General features: G+C 45.4%; 1 protein-coding gene across 1 annotated transcript in view; it reads right to left on the reverse strand.

Annotated features, from left to right (window-relative positions):
• The window catches only part of Golph3 (golgi phosphoprotein 3), a 31,997-nt gene extending 15,946 nt beyond the window's left edge, over positions 1-16,051 (reverse strand). Inside the window, exon 1 of the mRNA XM_006976113.4 lies at positions 15,827-16,051. Within this exon, the coding sequence (XP_006976175.1) occupies positions 15,827-16,051 (225 nt within the window). The remainder of the gene's footprint in view (positions 1-15,826) is intronic.
• Between the last annotated feature and the right edge of the window lie 1,955 nt (positions 16,052-18,006).

Below are 18,006 nucleotides of genomic sequence, written 5' to 3' on the forward strand. Positions count from 1 at the left end.
TGTGTCTCAGCAAAAATCTTCCCTCTCTCCAGCACAGCAAGTTAGCCACTTCTAATAAAGGAGCTACAATCTGTGGAAAAGACTAGTACTGGCACTATCAAGCAGCTACATTTTTAGTTCAAGAGGTAAAACTAGCTGTGTTTACATATACAGCTGTGAGAGAATAAAGAATCAATGATGTATCCAGGTGGTACCCAACTCTAACTCCTGGAAGCCAAAGGACCAATTCAACCTTAAAGAGGTTTGAAATTCTCTAATCAGTAATGAAGGAGGCATCTTTGAGGCTCAGTCCAACAAAAGGGAACAGAGCAGTCAGACTCAAGAGAGTACTTATGGTGATATTTCATTTGTACTGAAATGGGATTTTATTCGTATGTTAATAAATAAAATTGCCTGGGGGTCAGAGCTAATAGCAAGCCATAGCACAAGTCTGGCAGGGGTAGCACACACCCTTAATCCTGATCACATGACAGGCAGGTCTGTGTGTGTTCAAGGACACCACCAGCATGGAGACACATGCCTTTAATCTCAATACCAGCCATAGAGACCTAGAGGTCTGTATAGACAGGCAGTGACGAGGAGGTCATGTGGTTGGGTTTACAACCAACGAGAAGGCAGAACAGAAAGTCAATAAAAAGACAGACACACAGGAAGTAGGTCTCTTTCTGAGGAAAGAACGGCAGTTGCAGCGAAGGATAAAAAAGGGTTTTAATCTCAGCTCTCAGCTACTGCTCTGACCTCTTGGGCTTTTAACTCTGCAATTTGGCTCTTATTCATTTAATAAGACCGCTATATCTACAAGTACTGGCTTATCAGATAGCTGTTGATGAAGCACCAGCAACTGCCAGAGAGACCAATGGGCTGTAAGACAGTGCCTCTCACCACCTCATTCATCCTGTACAAGATAACTCAGACTGAGTTCAGTCAGAGGAACTTTAAGATTGGGAAGGACAGACATTCCACAAGGATCCAGAATAGGACAAAGCATACAACAGAGCATGTCAGAGATACTGTGCTGGTTAGGTGAGATGCCAGCAAACCTAAAACAGGCCCATGCAAAGTCCCAGCATGTGCAGCTCACCACACTGTCCAGCTGTCTTTAATAACTACCAATGCCCTGATAGACAGCAACTTTCTAACAGAGCTAATGGGCTGCATCCTCCCAGCTGACCAGTCCTCTGCTGCTCTCATGGGTCCTCAGGGTCCCAGCCAAACGCAAGCGGCCAATCTTTAGGGTGGACCTCATAATGTTGTATAAAACTAAAGTGAAACTGGCCAGGTGTGTGTACCTTTAATCCCAGCACTGGGAGACAGAGACAGGTGGATTTCTGTGAGTTCAAGGCCAGCTTGGTCTACAAAGTGAGTTCCAGGACTGCTAGGACTACAAAGAGAAACCCTGTCTCGAAAAACCAAAAAAGAAAAAGGAAAGGAAGGGGGGAAAAAGGAAAGAAAGAAAACCACTAAAGTGAAATAAACTGTCTTTCTCATTCTGTGTACCACTCTGCAAGGAGTCCGGCAGAAAGAACTGTATAGTAACAAATGAGGCAAGGGAACATATTCCAAAGACACAATCATCCCCACCACGGGGAGTTTCATGGTCAACATTAGAAGACAAGACTGCACTGCACAAGACGACCTCCAACGCTGATTTTCCTCGGAAATGACCATGACTGGCGTGGATCTCCAACGGCCTGCTTTCTTTCCTCTCCAGTGGCTTGACTTGAGTGGGAATGGGGGCACTGTTTACTGAGCCCTCAAAGGTACGAACAACGAGAAAAGTCCTCTCCATCACAGTGAAAAGGTTACTTCTTAGTCCAGATCTCTTTCTTAAGAAGGAACTTAAGAGCTGGCAACTCACAATGAAATACAATGTAAACATACTCTGTAAGCCTACTAAGAGGGATACAACAACCAGATGCTGTAAGATTTTTCATGTATTATACAAACATATACAATACGGAAAAGTGTCCTTAATCCATATTTTACATAAAATACAAAGTAAGACAAAATGAAATATGACCTGAATTTACAATAGTATGAAAACATGAGTACAGGTCTGTACTTTAAAGCTTTAATTGTTACTTCACGTGTGAGAGTTTTCACATGCAAGTACATGTGTGCACTATGTGTGCTTTGTGCCTGATGAGGCCTGAATTGGAGTCACAGATGGTTGTGAACGGCCATGTGGGTGCTGGGAACCTAACCGAGGTCCTCTGGAAGAGCAGCAACTAAGGTTCCATTTCTTTTCTTTTGTTCCTCCTTCCCTTCCCTCCCTCCCCTCTTTTTAATGTGCATGTCCTAATCCCAGCACTCAGTAGGCAGAGGCAGGCAGAGTTCAAGGCCAGCCTGGTCTACACAGAAAATTAGGCCAGCCAGGGTAACATAGTGAGACCTTGTCTCAATTTTAAAGAAACAAAGGAGAGGCAAAAAGAAGAAATGCAAATTCGTTGGCACAGTTCTGTAGAACGTAAGTTACATTACTTTTTTTAGTACATGGTATTCTGTATGCACAAAAACACTGATCTTGTCACTTATTATAGTAAAACAAGAAAACAATCTAAAAGTAAATAAAAATAAATTCAGCATCTGCCAAACTTTTTGCTATTGGATCACTTTTATTTACTGCATGCAGGTAACAACTTGCCGGAATATTATAACTGTCTAAGAACCAGGTTTTTAAGTCCTAATACAGCAGAGTTGAGGAGATGGAACAGTGGTTAAGAGATCTTTCCAGAGGACTTGAGTTTGGTCCCCAGCTACCTACTACAATCAAGTCACTTACAACTAACTCTAGTTCCAAGACTATCCAACACTGGTAGCCTACGAAAGGTACCTGGACTCAACATAGAATATACAGACACACACATTTAAAAATAAGGGCCAAGTGTGGGGTGGTCACTTCTTTAATCACAGAACTATGACAACAGAGTAAGGTGGGCCTCTGTGACTCCTGGGCCAGCCTGGTCTATAATAGCAAGTTCTAAGACAGCCAGAGTTACAAAGTGAAACTGTTTCAGAGTAGCCTTGGCTTCTTTTTCTTTGCCCTAGGAACAGCTCTCCTGCCTTGGTTCCTCACCCCCTAAAATACAATAATGCCTGCTCCTAGTTCACCTCTTCAGGCTCCGTGGTGTCTGCAGTGCTACTGACCTGATCAGAGACACAGTGAGAGCCTGGGCAGTTGACGGTCCCGTGTCCTCTGGCCTCAACTCATCCCTTAGCCACAGCTTCCAAACCAGCAAGCACCACCATTTCAAGGGACATCAACACATGTTCACTGGGAAGGGGGCTCCACAGGGCTGGTGTGGGGACTGTTTGGGGAACCTCAAACAGCAGCTCTTCTCCTCTGTCTGGACTCTGCCTTCTCAGAGGCCATGGGCTCTTTTGCCTTATGTTAGCCCTTGGCATCCTCCTCTCCATGAGAAAGAGGCAGCTGTCTCCACTTCCCCTCCTATAGTCCTTTCTTTCTCCCGTGTCTCGCCTGCCCTGGTATGTCCTTTTGTCTGTACCTCCTAGGAAGTCTGGGGAAAGTGGCTCACTTAAGGATTGCCAGAGGAGACAAATGAATACTGTATTTACGGGGGCAGGAGTGGGGGTAAATAAAGACACTGTTTTAATGATCCTAGTGCAAAGATTACAAAATTGGAAAAGCAATTCATTTTTATATAAGCATGCAACTATGTATTTTTTCACACACACACACACACACACACACATCATGACCCACTTTTTAAGTAGCTGAGAAAACTATTAGTAACAGCTGACAGTAATGGCTACTTTCACTTTAGATTTTTCTGTACACATCAGAGAAAATGGAGCAAGGGGAAATAAAGACTAGTTATTCAAACTCACAAGGTAATAATTAAGACGCTATCAGTAATATGATAAAGGCAAAGTATTAAAAACACTAAAAATGTGCAAATGGCATACCAACTTCCAGTTTCTCAAAGCCAACGCAGACCCCTGAATATAGGCTCTCATCACTAAGCCTGGCTCTTCCAATCCTTTGGATCGCAAACAGCATTTCTCTACTGGGCCCAAGTCACAAATTCATTCCCACACAGCATCCTCTAATTTTTTCTTCACCATAACTATCATAACTTTTAGTTACACACATGCACACACATCTTTGTATATTTATGCATCTGTCTCCCTTAGCACAGTACCTAACATAGAGCAATTACCATAAGTAGAATTTTGAGTGGATTTTTTTTTTAAATTCCTTTCAGTACTAAGGAGTGTCACACACACCAGGCAAGAGTCTTTATCATGGAGACACTTTCCCCAGATGCTAAGATTTTATTTTGAGTGTGTGCGTGCAAGAGTGCGTGCATGAATGTATACACCTGAGGAGGCCAGAAGAGGGTGTCAGATTCCCTGGGGTTGGAGTTACAGTCAATGTTGAACTTGAAACTCAACTCTAGAAAAGGAGCAAGCACCCTTAACTGCTGAGCTATGTTTCCAGGCCCATTTTTTATTTTTTGGTAACCTATACTTTCCTAAATATAGACTATTTGTATTTTGTTTAAAAGGCATATTTCTACCATACTCATGCCTTAAACTCAATCCAGCCATCTTTTTTCCTTTCTCCCATAAGCTATAGTGATAATAAAATCTTAGTTGTGTTTTTTTATTTATCGTTTGAGTCATTGCATGCATGTGGTGTAGACATAAACCCAAGTCAAAATACTCATATATGTATGTATGTGTGTGTATATATACATATATGCATATTAAATGTATCTTTTAATCTTCACCCAAGACTGGCACCAAATTTCACAAGTTCCAATAATTTCAGGCCAGTGAGACGGTTGTTTGCAAACCTGATACCCTGGGACTCACAAGGTGAAGAGAACCATTTTCACAAATTGTAATCTGACCTCTAAATGTTCACCATGATGCACATGTACATGCACACACAGAAATAACTGTAAACATTTTTAGTAATTCCAAGACCCCCCCCCCAATGATTTTGGTGTCTCCAGTTTTTCCACTCCTTTCTACACACACATCTTTTAAAAATCCTATTTATAGTATTATTATTGTCTTTAAAGCCCACTACTGCTTCTAATATCAATCCCAGCTTTTTACCACCCTGTGCCAATAATTTTCATGTTCCTTGTTATACATAATGTCCATCATCACTTATTTTGACACAATTTTTATTTGCGGTTGAGTAAAACCGCTTATTTTCAGAAGAATAAGCCTTCTCATATAGGCTTCCTGTGTATCCTGTCTAAAATGTTTGTTTCCGGTCTGTTTCGACACAGTTCGCTGTGCTCAAGTATCTCCAAGCACAGAAGCACAGAGCACCTGGATCCTAAAACACTTGAGAGCCTGAAGCAGAGGACCACTTGAATCAAGGAGTTTGGGACTAGCCTGCACTTCACTGTCTCAAATAAGACAAAGAGGAGGAGCTAAGAACGCAGTTCCATGAAAGGAACTCTGGTATGTTAATGCCCTGGGTTCAATCCTCAGCATTGTAAAAAAAAAAAAAAAAAAAAAAAATTAAGAAATATGGAAATAGGGGCTGGAGAGATGGCTCAGGTGTTAAGAGCACTGGCTGCTCTTCCAGAGGTCCTAAGTTTAATTCCCAGCAACCGTATGGTGGCTCATGACCATCTATAATAGGATCTGATGCCTCTTCTGGCGTGCAGACATACACGCAAAGCATTCGAATATAAAATATAAATAAATAAAAATTCTAAAAAAGAAATATGGAAATAGAAAAAAACTGAGGACTGGAAAGATGTCTCAGGGCATAGCACTGCTTGCTATGAAAGCATGAGCATGCGAGTTCAAATATCTAGGACCCAATGGCCGGATGTGCCTGTAACCTTAGCACAGGTGGATCCGGGGAGCTTGGTGGCCAGCCAGATTACACCATATGCCCCTCCCCACCACACACACAAATTACATTAACTTTTACAATTATTTGAGAGTATAATACAATTACATCATCTCCCCCTTTCCTTTTCCTCCCTACAAACCTCCCATATACCTCTCCTTGCTCTTTCACATGCATAGCCTTTTTTCATTACTCATTGTTACTTACAGGAGCAGGGCTAGAGATTCTGCTCCATTGGGAGATTTGCCTATCCCCAGCATGGCAAAAGCCAAGAATGGTGGAGAACAGGTGCAATCCCAATCTCCAGAAGTGGAGGCAGAAGGAGCACATGTTCAGGGACCTCCTCAGCTACACAGAGCTGGAAACCAGCCTGGGCTACCTGAGACCCTGTCTCAGAAATAAACAGTGGGTAAAAGCGCTTGCCACCCAAGACCTGGTCCTCCAAGTTTGATCCCCAGAACCACATAATGGAAGAAAAGCACCACTCCCACAAGCTGTCCTCTGGCCTGCTTTCATTCAGGGGCCATGTGCTGCACACCCCACACAAATAAATATAGAAGATGTTGTCTTAAATAACTTTTTAAGGTTGTAGAATCCTGGCCTAATCACCTTGTGTGAAGATTCTGGCCTTGAAGGTAGCAAGGATTACTTTCTTCCCCTAAAAAAAAAAAAAAAAAAAAAAAAAAAAAAAAAGCACCACGAAGAAGAAATAGAAAATCCAAATGTGGGAAGAACTGATTACAAGGGCAGAAGAGGCCGGACATTGGCGAGCTTTCTTCTAGAACCAGAAGGCATAAGCAAACAAGCCTCACTGGTGCCAACTACACCTGGCTCTTAGTACAGCACAGCTGTCAATCACTGACTTCGGAAGTTTGGGGGCCGACTATCTATCTCAGGAGAGCGAGCAGTGTTCTAGAGAAGAGAAAGTATGAAAACAATCACAGACTCTGGGCTTACATTAGGGAAAGGAAACCAAACAGACTTCAGGTTTCCAGATTCCCCGGCCCAGATGGTCTGGGATTACAAAACGGGGGTGGGGGTGCTTTATGCACACTTCACACAATGCAAGCGCAGTGAAAAGGCACAGATAATTAGTGGATATCTGCCTCATTCAGTTACTTATCCAGTCCAGGAGGGTCAGGAATAACGACAATGATGGAAGCTGGGCTAAGTGGTAGAGCACTGGCCTAGCATGCTCAAGGCCAGACTTTGATCCCCAGCACTGGAAGGGGAGATGGAGGAAGAGGGAATGTCAAGCACCAGTCAACAACATTTTCTAACCTAAGTCACAGAACAGCCCTTAAGTCTTATAACAAGTTAGGGGGCAGACCACAAGCAGAGGTCTGTTTTGCCCAGGAAACAAAGAGGTCTAAGAATTCAAAACATTTAGTTTAGCTCTCCCAACTGGGAGTCAAAAAAGGCAAGGCTGTAAGTCAAAACCATAGATAGTTTCTGTTGGTTAGGTTTTTTTTTTTTTTTTTTGCCAACTTGACACAAACTAGAGTCACCAGAGGAGAGCCTAAATTGAGAAAAAGCCCCCATAAGATCAGCCTATAAGCAAGCCTGTAGGGTTTTGTTTTGTTGGTTTTTATTAATTGATGATTTATGTGGGAGGGCCTAGCCCACTGTGGGTGGTAGCACCCCTGAGCAGGCGGTCTTGGAATGTGTAAGAAAGCAAACTGAGCAAGCCATGAGGAACAGCATCCACAATGGGCTCTGCTTCAATCCCTGCCTCCATTTTCTTCCCTTAGTGACAGACTACAACTGTAAATTGAAATCAACCCTTTCCTCTCTAAGCTGCCTTCGGTGATGGTGTTTATCACAGCAGCAGAACTGTAACTAGGGCAATAGTCTGTGACTCCCAATCTGAGACTCCCTCCCTAGTCCCTAGTCTCCTCCCTCTATTTCCTCTAAAGTCAGTATCCAATCACACTGGAATTATCTGGAGATCTGTCTCCTATGTAGACTGAATGTCCCTTAAAATTTAAAAAAAAAAAATCTGAAACATCAGCAAAGGGGCTGACACACGGGTTCCATATTTGGACTAACTGGGAATATAAATACCAGTCGAACCTGTTTTAATCTCAGAAATCTCAAACCCTATTCAATGATCAACTAAAATTCATGTAATTTCTGGTTGTTTTGTTTCTCAAGACAGAGTTTCTCTGTGTAGCCCTGGCTGTCCTGGAACTTGCTCTGTAGACCAGGAAGGCCTCAAATTCACAGAGATCCACCTCCTGAGTGCTGGGAGGATTTGGGGTTTGTTTGTTTGTTTGATGGTATAAAACTATTTAACACTGTATTTAAGAAACCGGAACGAGGGGTTTGGAGATAGCTCGGCAATTAAGGCCCATGTTTTACAGAAGACCCAGGTTCGATTCCTAGCAGCCACGCGCTGGCTCACAGGGAATCTGATGCCCTCCTCCTGATGCCGCTGGGCACCAGGTTTGGTTCCTAGCAGCCACACGCTGGCTCACAGGGAATTGGACGCCCTCCTCCTCTGATGCCGCAGGGCACCAGGCATGCACATGATAGGCATGCACATGCTAGGCATGCACATGCTGCGCATGCAGGAGTGCAGTCAGAACACTGTTACCCGTGGACCTTTAAACACAAAAGAAAGGAAATGGAGCTAGGGCAAGGGCTGTCGCTTAGAGGTAGAACCCTTAAGAATACAGCAGACACATGGCCCCAAGTTCAGTCCCAAGAAAGGGATCCCGTGACAGTGACCACCAGGTGCAGGCATGTAAGCCTTCAATCTGTAGTCTTTCTCAAAAAGCCAGGAGTGGACAGGTACAGGTTATCTTCACATGGTCACCAAAAATAACTCTGCAATTAAAATTTTAACTCATCATTTTCTACAGTTTATATGCTAAGGTGTTCCTCAACCTCCTAATCTCAGTTAAATTCTGTTATAAATAAAATTCCTCTCAATACAGTTTGTTGTTCTTTGAAAGGAAGGAGTTCACTGTGTTGCAGACTGGCCTCCAACTGCTGAAATCAGCAGTCCCCCTGAATCGGCCTCCCAAGTTGTCAGGGACATATGTCCCCCCACCGACCCTTCCTAGGGCTAGGGATGTAGCTCAGATCATGCAGGTAGGCTGCCAAGGCCCTGGATAACAACCTCACCACATACACAAAACAAAAAACAAACACACAAGCAAAAAACGTTTCTAAAGTGATGTAAGTGCAAACGTGTAAGATTTTTTTCACTGTCTCAGGACCAGTTTTCATCATGCCCACTATCTCTTCCCTCATGAAATATAAGATGAACTATACTCTATATTTACATGCTGGATGTCTAAGCTTTAAACATGAAAAGAGTTTTTCCAGCACTACCTTCAAGACCAGTGTTCATTCTCTTGGGAATGAGTTTACCTGCATTAAGTGTAGTGCTTACTTAGAATGTTTACTGAATCACGGACACAGGTCAAGGTGAGACAGTCAACTGTAGAAGCCAAATTTCTACACTACATCTGTTTCTGTTGACAACAACCGAACAACTTCTCTAACAAAGCAAGTGAACCAAGTACAACTTACTAAGTTTAAAATGAATTCACTTTAGGGATGGCTATGCAGTTTGGCTGCGGAGTGCTGCTTGTTTAACAGGCACCAGGCCCTGGGTCAAATCCCCAGCACCATCAGAACACTGAGAGGAAAGACAGTGCTATTGTAATGTTTGCTGTCCCTGTCTCGTGTGTGTGCGTGTGCGTGTGCGTGTGCGCGTGCGTGTGTGCGTGTGTGCGTGTGTGTGTGTGTGTGTGTGTGTGTGTGTGTGTGTGTATGGGCATCCACACGCGAATGTGATTGGGCCAGCTTGTGTAGTCCCAGGACCAACCTCAGATATCAGGGCTTGCTTTCTACCACTCAGATTTCACTACATGTACCTCCCCGCTCCCCCAGAGGACACAACACTGACACACACCACTTCACTGTAGGCCAGAGCACCACTTGCTGGAGTTGGCTCTGTCCTGTCACGTAGGTCCCTGTGATCAAACTCAGGCTTGGTGGCAAACACCTTTATCAGGTGGACCCCTTCTCACCTTTCTTGAGACAAGGTCTTGTGTTATTCATTGGGGCACACACCAGGCTAGTTAGCCTGGAAGCTTCCTGGGATTCTCCTGTCTCCAGCAGCCATCTTGGTTCAGGAGCATTAAAATTCCAGAAGGGCCTTGCCCAGACCCAGCTTTCGGAGCGCTCTGGTTATCCGAACTGAGATCCTCCACTGGTTCAGCCAGCACTTGACCCTCTGAGCCATCTCCCAGCCCCTATTAGTTGTACTGTAACTCTAATGTTCATGAAACAAGAAGAGAAATATCCTGTTTTCTTTTTTTAAGTCTGTATGTGTGTTAGTTCATGCTACATCATAACACTGCAGTGTATACACAAGGTTACATTGCAAAAGTGCAGTACACTAACAGGCTGCAATCTCTCCAGCTTATTTTTCATATAGGCTATAAATTTCATACTTGGCTTAAAAAAAAGAGATGAAAATTCAAATCCTTCAAAAACATCAAGGGGGATATAATTTAGTATTAGAAAAGGGAATATAATTAGTATATCGTATTAGTATCATAAAATTCAAACTTCTTTTATTAGATTTTCAATTACTACAAACTTTTACATCTTGAAGTTCTGAAAACATGCTGAATAGACTTGAGAGTAGAGTAGGTTATACAATAATTACATAGAGAGAGGAAATTTTGTTCCTAAGGAAACAGTTATACATCTTGGTAAGTACTGTATTCCAAAGAGTCATTTCAAAGGGAACTCATCTTTGGACACAGTGTGAAAAGCACACGAAGTCACTTCCATCTTTTAAACTTCCAAGCTAAGTTTGGCAGCACGCCCTGTCATCTCAATCCTGGGGAGGAGGGAGGGGAGGATCACCAATTCAAGAATAGACCTCAGATTCAAGAACTGCCCAGGCTATAGTGTCAATTTGAGGTCTGCCAACTTACCATCTTTTCTCTAAATAACCACGCCTAATCACCACTTTTCAAGAGTTACTGCAGTAGAGTTCTTAAAAACATTAGACATGCTTTCTTTAAAGGAGATGTTACTAAAGGCTTTTAAAACTTAGAAAATCAGGTGACTGAAAAAAATAAAACCATACTAGAAAAAGACATCACGAGTAGACCAGAAGAAAACTCAAAGAACCATGTTAGAGAACATGACACACACAAGAACACTGATCTGAAAAAGTCTCCAGAATATCACCACCGTGACCCCTCAGCCTACTACTCTTCCCTTTGAAGACTCCAGGAGACCAAGTGAATGGACAGGTCTAACTACAGCACAAAAGAACAGAAGACACCTGAAGAAGACACTATCCTAAAGCTGTCAGTAGCCCTAACATTTGGGAGGTAGAGGCAGGAGGATCCAGAGAGGGTTCAAGGAAACAAAAAGAAGCAATCCTAGCCGGGTGTGACAGCACACGAATCTAATCCCAGCACTCACTTGGGAGGCAGAAGGATCTCTGTGAAGACAGCGAGGACTATGTAGAGAGGCCACCCTGCCTCAAGAAGAAAGGGGAGGGGAGGGGGATGAGGGAGAGGAGAGAGGGAGAGAGAGAGAGAGAGAGAGAGAGAGAGAGAGAGAGAGAGAGAGAGAGAGAGAGAGAGAGAGAGAGAGAGAGAAGCAACAATTCTGGTGCTAAAAACAATGGAGAATCCCACCCCCTCCCCTAGCAAGACAAAATGGGGAAAGTGTTAACAGTAAGTGGCACAAAAGTATGATCCCAAGCATTTGAAATGACCATTTTCCCACTGTGTGCACGTGTGCGTGCAGGTGTGCGTGCATACACGATCATGTAGAGGTCAGAGGTCAACGGCAGTGCCGCCTTTCAGGTGCCAACCACCTGGTTTAAGCCGACGGTCTCAGACTGGTCTGGAGCTGGCTGAGCAGACCAGGATGGCTGGTTGAGGAGCTCCCTTGAGCCACTTGTCTCTGCCTCATCTTGTGACAGACACCACTCCCAGCCTTCAGTTTTTCACACTGAGTGCTGGGGAGCAAACAGGGCCTTTGTGTGGCAAGCACTCTACCCACGCCGCTATCTCCCCAGCCCCCATACTCCAGATTAAATAGTCATTTAAAATAGTCAAATTGGGGCTGGAGAGGTAGCTCGGTGGTTAAGAGCACTGGCAACTACTCTTCTAGGAGACCCGGGTTCAATTTTAAGTGCCCACATGGCATCTTCCAAGCACCTGTAACTCTATAATTCCAGGAGATCCGATGCCCTCTTCTGGACTCCTCAGACATCAAGAACACACACTAGATGCACATCCACACAAACATGTGGGCAAAACACTCACTCATAAAATAAAATACATAAAATAAAAATAAGTAACTCTTGCTGGACGGAGGTGGCGCACGCCTTTAATCCCAGCACCCGGGAGGCAGAGGCAGGCAGATCTCTGTGAGTTCAAGACCAGCCTAGACTACCAAGTGAGTTCCAGGAAAGGCGCAAAGCTACACAGAGAAACCCTGTCTAGAAAAACAAAAACAAAAACAAAAAAGTAAATCTTTACATAGGTAAGTAAATGAAATAATCAAATCAAACCTCAAGTATTTAGATCTGTCACCAATAAAGTGATTCAAAAGTTTTTATTTAAGGGGTCAGTGTTACAGTTACTGGTGCTACAGTATGTGTGAGACCCTTGAGTTTAATCTTCTAAAACCAGAGAAAAAATTGTTTTAATATAACGTTTTGGTTATTTAAGATAATTCTTACTGAAGTATCCTGAAACTACTCTAGTGGAGGCATCTATGGAAAAATCACAGATAAATCACAGAAAGAAAAATACCTACCCACTTGCCCTGCCCTACCCCATACCATCCAAAGAAATCTTGCTAATCAATTAATTTAACTTCACGGTGAACCTTTGTGACATCCTATCAGTGGTCTCTATCAGTCACTGACACTTCACTCAGAATAACTACCAGAACCCTTTAAAGGGCCCCAGGTAAGGGTGTTTCAAGGAAAGAAAAAACCTGAAATGCCAACTTGAATTAAAAAAAAAAAAAAAAAAAAAAAAAAAAAACTGCTTGTCAGGACTGAATTAAAAAAAGAAGACATGAGTGCTCCTAGGTAACGGCTGTGGAAAGGGTTTATTGTAGATTCGAGGGAGAAAAAAGCCAGAGGCATGTATGTGAAAGGGTCCAGACTAAACCTGGCCAGTGAGGGAGGTGATGGGGCCCTGAGAGAGGAACCAGACCCAAAAGGCTGGGAGTGAGCCAGGAGACAGAAAGAGACCAAGTAGCCAAAATGGTTGGGTTACCCAGGAAAAGCAGCTAGGGAAGAGCAGTGAAGCTCAGGGGTTAGAGAGGCTGAGGGTAAGGACTGGGTGAGAAGTCCAGAAAGGAGCCAGGACGCTATACCAGGTATCAGCGATGCTGAGAGTGCCAGGTGGCCAGCATCCGCTTTGACAGGCACACCAGTTAGCCATCTGTCCTAAGTGTGAGACCTAACAAGGTCTTTAAACAAATTCCATGTAAGTAATCTGAAGCCAACTGCTTCTCATGTAGCCCAGGCTGGCCTCCAACTTACTGTGTAGGTGAAGATGACCCCGGAGCTTCTGATACTCTGGCCACCCAAGAGCTGGGATTATAGGCATGAGCCACCAAGCCGCTGGTGCAGAGCTGGGACTCCCATTCAGAACTTCCTGCAACTCACTCTACCTACGAAGCTATATTCCCGGCCCCTAGAACTTTAGTTAATAACAAATTTACAGACTGAAATCTAACACAGGCTGAAGTGCCTAGGGACAAGGGAAGAAAAACTCCTGGCCCTTGAAAAGTGAATAAACCATGCCTATGATTCTAGCACTAGGGAAACAGAGGCAGGAAACCAGGAGTTGGAAGCCAGTCTCCACTACACACCAAGACCCTATCTTTAAGAAAAATTTTAAAAAAAGCCAAGGGGGACCCTTCCAAAAAAGACTAGATGCCTAGTTTCTAGGACTCGTCACTAGTGTGTATACATTCGATGTGAAGAAAATATATATATAAGGGAATCCCTAAAACCAAAAAGGCAATGCAAAATCCTAGCCTACATTTTTAAAAACAAGAGAAGAAAATGCTAAAGAGTAGCTAGTGTCTGGCTGAACCTTGGCCATGACTTATGAAGTAGACTGACTATTTACACAAAAATAACCACAAGAGATGGTTTCAACTACCTGGCATCAAAGAACTTCAATATATTAAAAAAAAAAAAAAAAAAACACACACTATGTAAATTCTGTAGTACCATTAAATTTCAACAAATTCTTTCAATTATCTTCATGGGAACCAATCACAGAAAAATAAGTGTTGACAGCTTTAGCTTAAACATTCAGAGGAATGCCTCTAAAATAAAATGTACTTTCTCTCCATTCTTCCTCAGTGTGACAATACCAAAAATAAGTTTGTGTTAAGTTTGAGCTTTACAGGGTTCTATCCACTCGGAACCAAAATGCTAACCCAGGAATGTAGTCCTCTTTTGCTTTTCTTGTATATTCTAAAAATGTCTCATAATCTGTTCTGTTCCAGAGGGGGGCAGGAAGCAAAGAAAAAATGTACAGTACCAAGAAGCTTACTTTCTAAATCCAGTATTCTCTAAATGAATACTTCTAAAATCGCATTACTACGACACTAGCATCTAGCTTTTAAATCCCAGACAAAAACAAAACACACATAATACCACCCGCTTCCCTCACTGTGGCTGTAATTCAACAGGCACTGTGCCCCCTTTACAGCCAGAGGGCCATCAGTGTCTTCAAGCTGAACCGTATTAAGGCACTTGACCATTTCCATCAAGAAATCACTTCTCTGGACAGTACCTAATATCCGGGGAACACAAACAGTCCATGGAAAAAACTCACCTTTCTGCCGCTGGGAAGTTTTGGGGACCTGGAAAACTTTTTTATAGGGATGAATTGGGGTTTTTTTGCTCTTCCTTCCTGAATTCTGAAAACTTACTTAAAAAACAAGATCCATACCTTTCTGTCTGACTCCCAAAACGTGTTGTCTAGAGTTTCCACACTGGAACGAAACAAGCTTCCGGGCCACCTCATCATACATGATTTATGAAATAGCCAAACCTGCAAGTCTGTCTTTACAAATAACTACTTTTTAAAAATGGATGGGTATGTAATAGGGTGACACGTTATCTACAGAGTCCAGAAGATGAAAAGAGACTGTCACTAGCATTTCTTCAACCTCTGTGTAAAATTCCTGGATATGTGAGGTGCGAACGACCTTTCCAAAAGTCAGAATACAACTTGAGCCGATCTCAATCTTTGCGGCCTTTCACCAAACCGCAAACTTGGTATTCCCAGCCCTTCACGACAAAGCCCTCCCCTTAAAATGGCAAAACTGAGGGCGACAACGGATGAACTAACCGCAATACTAACTTGTCTCTCACTTAAACCACTTCACCCAAAAAAAAGTTACTTCCTCGGTTTCATAACAATTTTGCATTGACTTTTTCAACAATACCCAGTAAAAAAAACTTTGCTAATTCTTAACAGCATGTCGTAACTGAAGTTTTCCATAAAAGAGGCCGGCAGCGAGTGGATCCGTGAACCTCCCCCAGGTCTTAAAACCTGCAAAAGACTCAAGAGTTGGGAGCGGCGGTACCTCCGAGTCGTTGGGTCTACCGAGCGGTCTCAGGTTGGAATTGCAACCGTTTGCAGAAGAAAGCGAGGAAGAAATGCAAAGCTCGCCAACACTTCGAAAGGAAAGAGTGCTTGTGAACAGAAGAAGGAAAAAAATCCAAGCACTCGGGGGGGGGGGGGGGTCGGTACCGGGAGGATCGGGAGCGCACGGGGCCCCGCCAGAGAGAGCTGACTCCCGCACTCCTCGGGACAAGTTGATCGCTCCAGGACGCAGGGTCCCCGAGCCAGGGGCAGGGGGGGGACAGGTGCGGCCTCGGCCGGCGCCCACCTGGAGCCCGCGCCCCCTCGCCGCCAAGCCACCCCGCCCGGCCCACCGCGCCCGCACCTCTCGGTCCTTGAGGCCCAGCAGGAGCACCTCCTCCATCAGGGTCAGCCGCGTTTCCTTGGAGTCGCCCTTGTCGTCGTCGTCCTGCTCGTCGCGGCGGCCCTGCGCCTCGTCCTCGCCGCTGCCGCCGCCGCCGCCCGCCGCCCGCTCCTTGTCGGCTGCGTTCCGGGAGGCCTCGGTGCGCCGCTGCACCAGGCCCGAGCTCCGCTGGGTCAGCGAGGTCATGGCTCCGGCCGAAGCGCCCCACCGGACCGACAGGGACGCGCGGGACCGGCCGGCTCGCCCTCACGGCCCCGGCCCCGGCCGCTTCCGTGTTAATGCTCCTCGGCGCTGGGGAGATGTCCGCGGGCTGCGGGGCCGAAGGCAGGAGGCATGAGGAGCCGGGTCTGGGCGAAGCCGGCGGGCCGGGAGTCGGCGGGGTCCACCGGGGTGCCTTCCGCCCGCGCCTGGGGCCCCCACACCGCCCAGGATCCCGAGCGGAGGCGGCGGAGGAGGAGGAGGACGGGGAGGAGGAGGAGGCGGCGGCGGCGGCGCTTCCCAATATGGCGGCGCGCGCTGACGTCACCGGAGGATGTGGCAGCGCCGGCGCGGGGCGGGGCCGGGGTGCCGGAAGCGGCGCGAGCGAGGGGCGTGGCTCGCCGCCGCCGCCGCCACCGCCGAGTGTTTTGGTTCGTGGGACCTGAGGCCGCCAGCGGTGACGGACCCCGCTGTCATCCTCCTCTCCCTTCTCCTTCACGGTCTCACCCTGGCGCCAGCGACCTGCAAAGCCTCTCCTGGATCCCGGAAGCCATGCAAGACCCGCTGCCCCCTTAGCGTCCCTATCCGTCCTCGGTGACAGCTCCTGAGCCACTGTGGTCCCGGGGTCCCACGACCCATAGGAAGAACTTGGATCGTGGCCTGGGGGGGGGGTGACTCCAAGGCATCAAAAGAAGCCATCTACCCCCAGCTGTTTAAAAGCGTTCGTGTACTGTGTTCTAGCGTAGAGAGGTGAAACGAATTAACGAGTTGTGTTTGTAAAACTTTTTTTTATTTCCTGCCTCCAGCTGGGGCTGTAAAAGTAGCCGGGGCGCAGGAAGCACACGGTACAGTTAGGACAGCCGACCTTAGGATCGTTTTTTATGGCGACACTAAACCTCTTGAGTCTCATGCCACGTCTCTGTAGCCCTAAATCTCTTCCGATGTAATTACTAGGTTAAATCCTCTTGGCGTGCTTGGCAGTTTGTGCAAATCAAGTTACAAGGAAAGCTGCCAAACCCGAGACCGGTTTGGAGAAGCAGAAGGGTGGAACTTGTGAGAGAACATTATCCAGAAACGGGATCGTAGAGCCATCCGCTGTTATTTAAAATAAACAATAACCACAGGCAGTGAGTAAGTGAGGTTTATTAGACAGATTCTTCCCCTCCATAAATACATTGGCTTAACTCCTAAAAGGACAGTAAGTCCCCGTAGGCCCTCCCACACCCCCAGCCCCAAGCGACCTTCCCTTCTTTCCTGCGAAAACAGTTTGTTCTCGGGCAATTTCTCCCATTCACATCATCTGCATCTTTTTGTTCCTTCGCCTCGCTGCTGATTCTTTGCCAAATGACTTGAAATGTTTCTTTGTATTTTAACTGATTAACTCATGAGGTTAAATCCAAAGGTACAGACTTGTGTGTACAGGCTGTGCCTGTTCAGCTAGTTGCTTCTCTCCCTGTGGAAGTTTAAAATGTAGTAAAACGTGAACCCTCGCTGGAGAGGTGGTCAGTGGGTAACAAGCTTGAGGACAACTTAGAAACTGGCTCTGGGGCCACAGACACATTCCTGGAGATTTCCTTGCCCGTGAGTTGAGCCTAGCCGAGTGGGCAAGCCCCTAGGTTCGGGTAAGAAACCTTGTCTCGGAAACAATGTGAGGCGGAAGGGGAGTGAGTAAGCTACTTCCTGATGCTAGTAACATGAGGACCAAACTTCAAATCCCAGCATTCTTGGGCACAACAATGCATTCCGTAATACCAGCCCTGGGGAGCTGAGAAAGATCCTGGAAGCTTGTGCAACTGTAAAGAATACCTGAGGTCAACCTCTGGCCTCCACAAGTGAGTGCACAGGCAAGGGCAACATATATAACACACGCACAAATACTAACACACACACACACACACACACACACACACACACACACGGAGAGCAGCACCTAAGGAATGATC

Source organism: Peromyscus maniculatus, chromosome 15 (genome assembly GCF_049852395.1).
Source record: "Peromyscus maniculatus bairdii isolate BWxNUB_F1_BW_parent chromosome 15, HU_Pman_BW_mat_3.1, whole genome shotgun sequence".
NCBI lineage: Eukaryota > Metazoa > Chordata > Mammalia > Rodentia > Cricetidae > Peromyscus > Peromyscus maniculatus.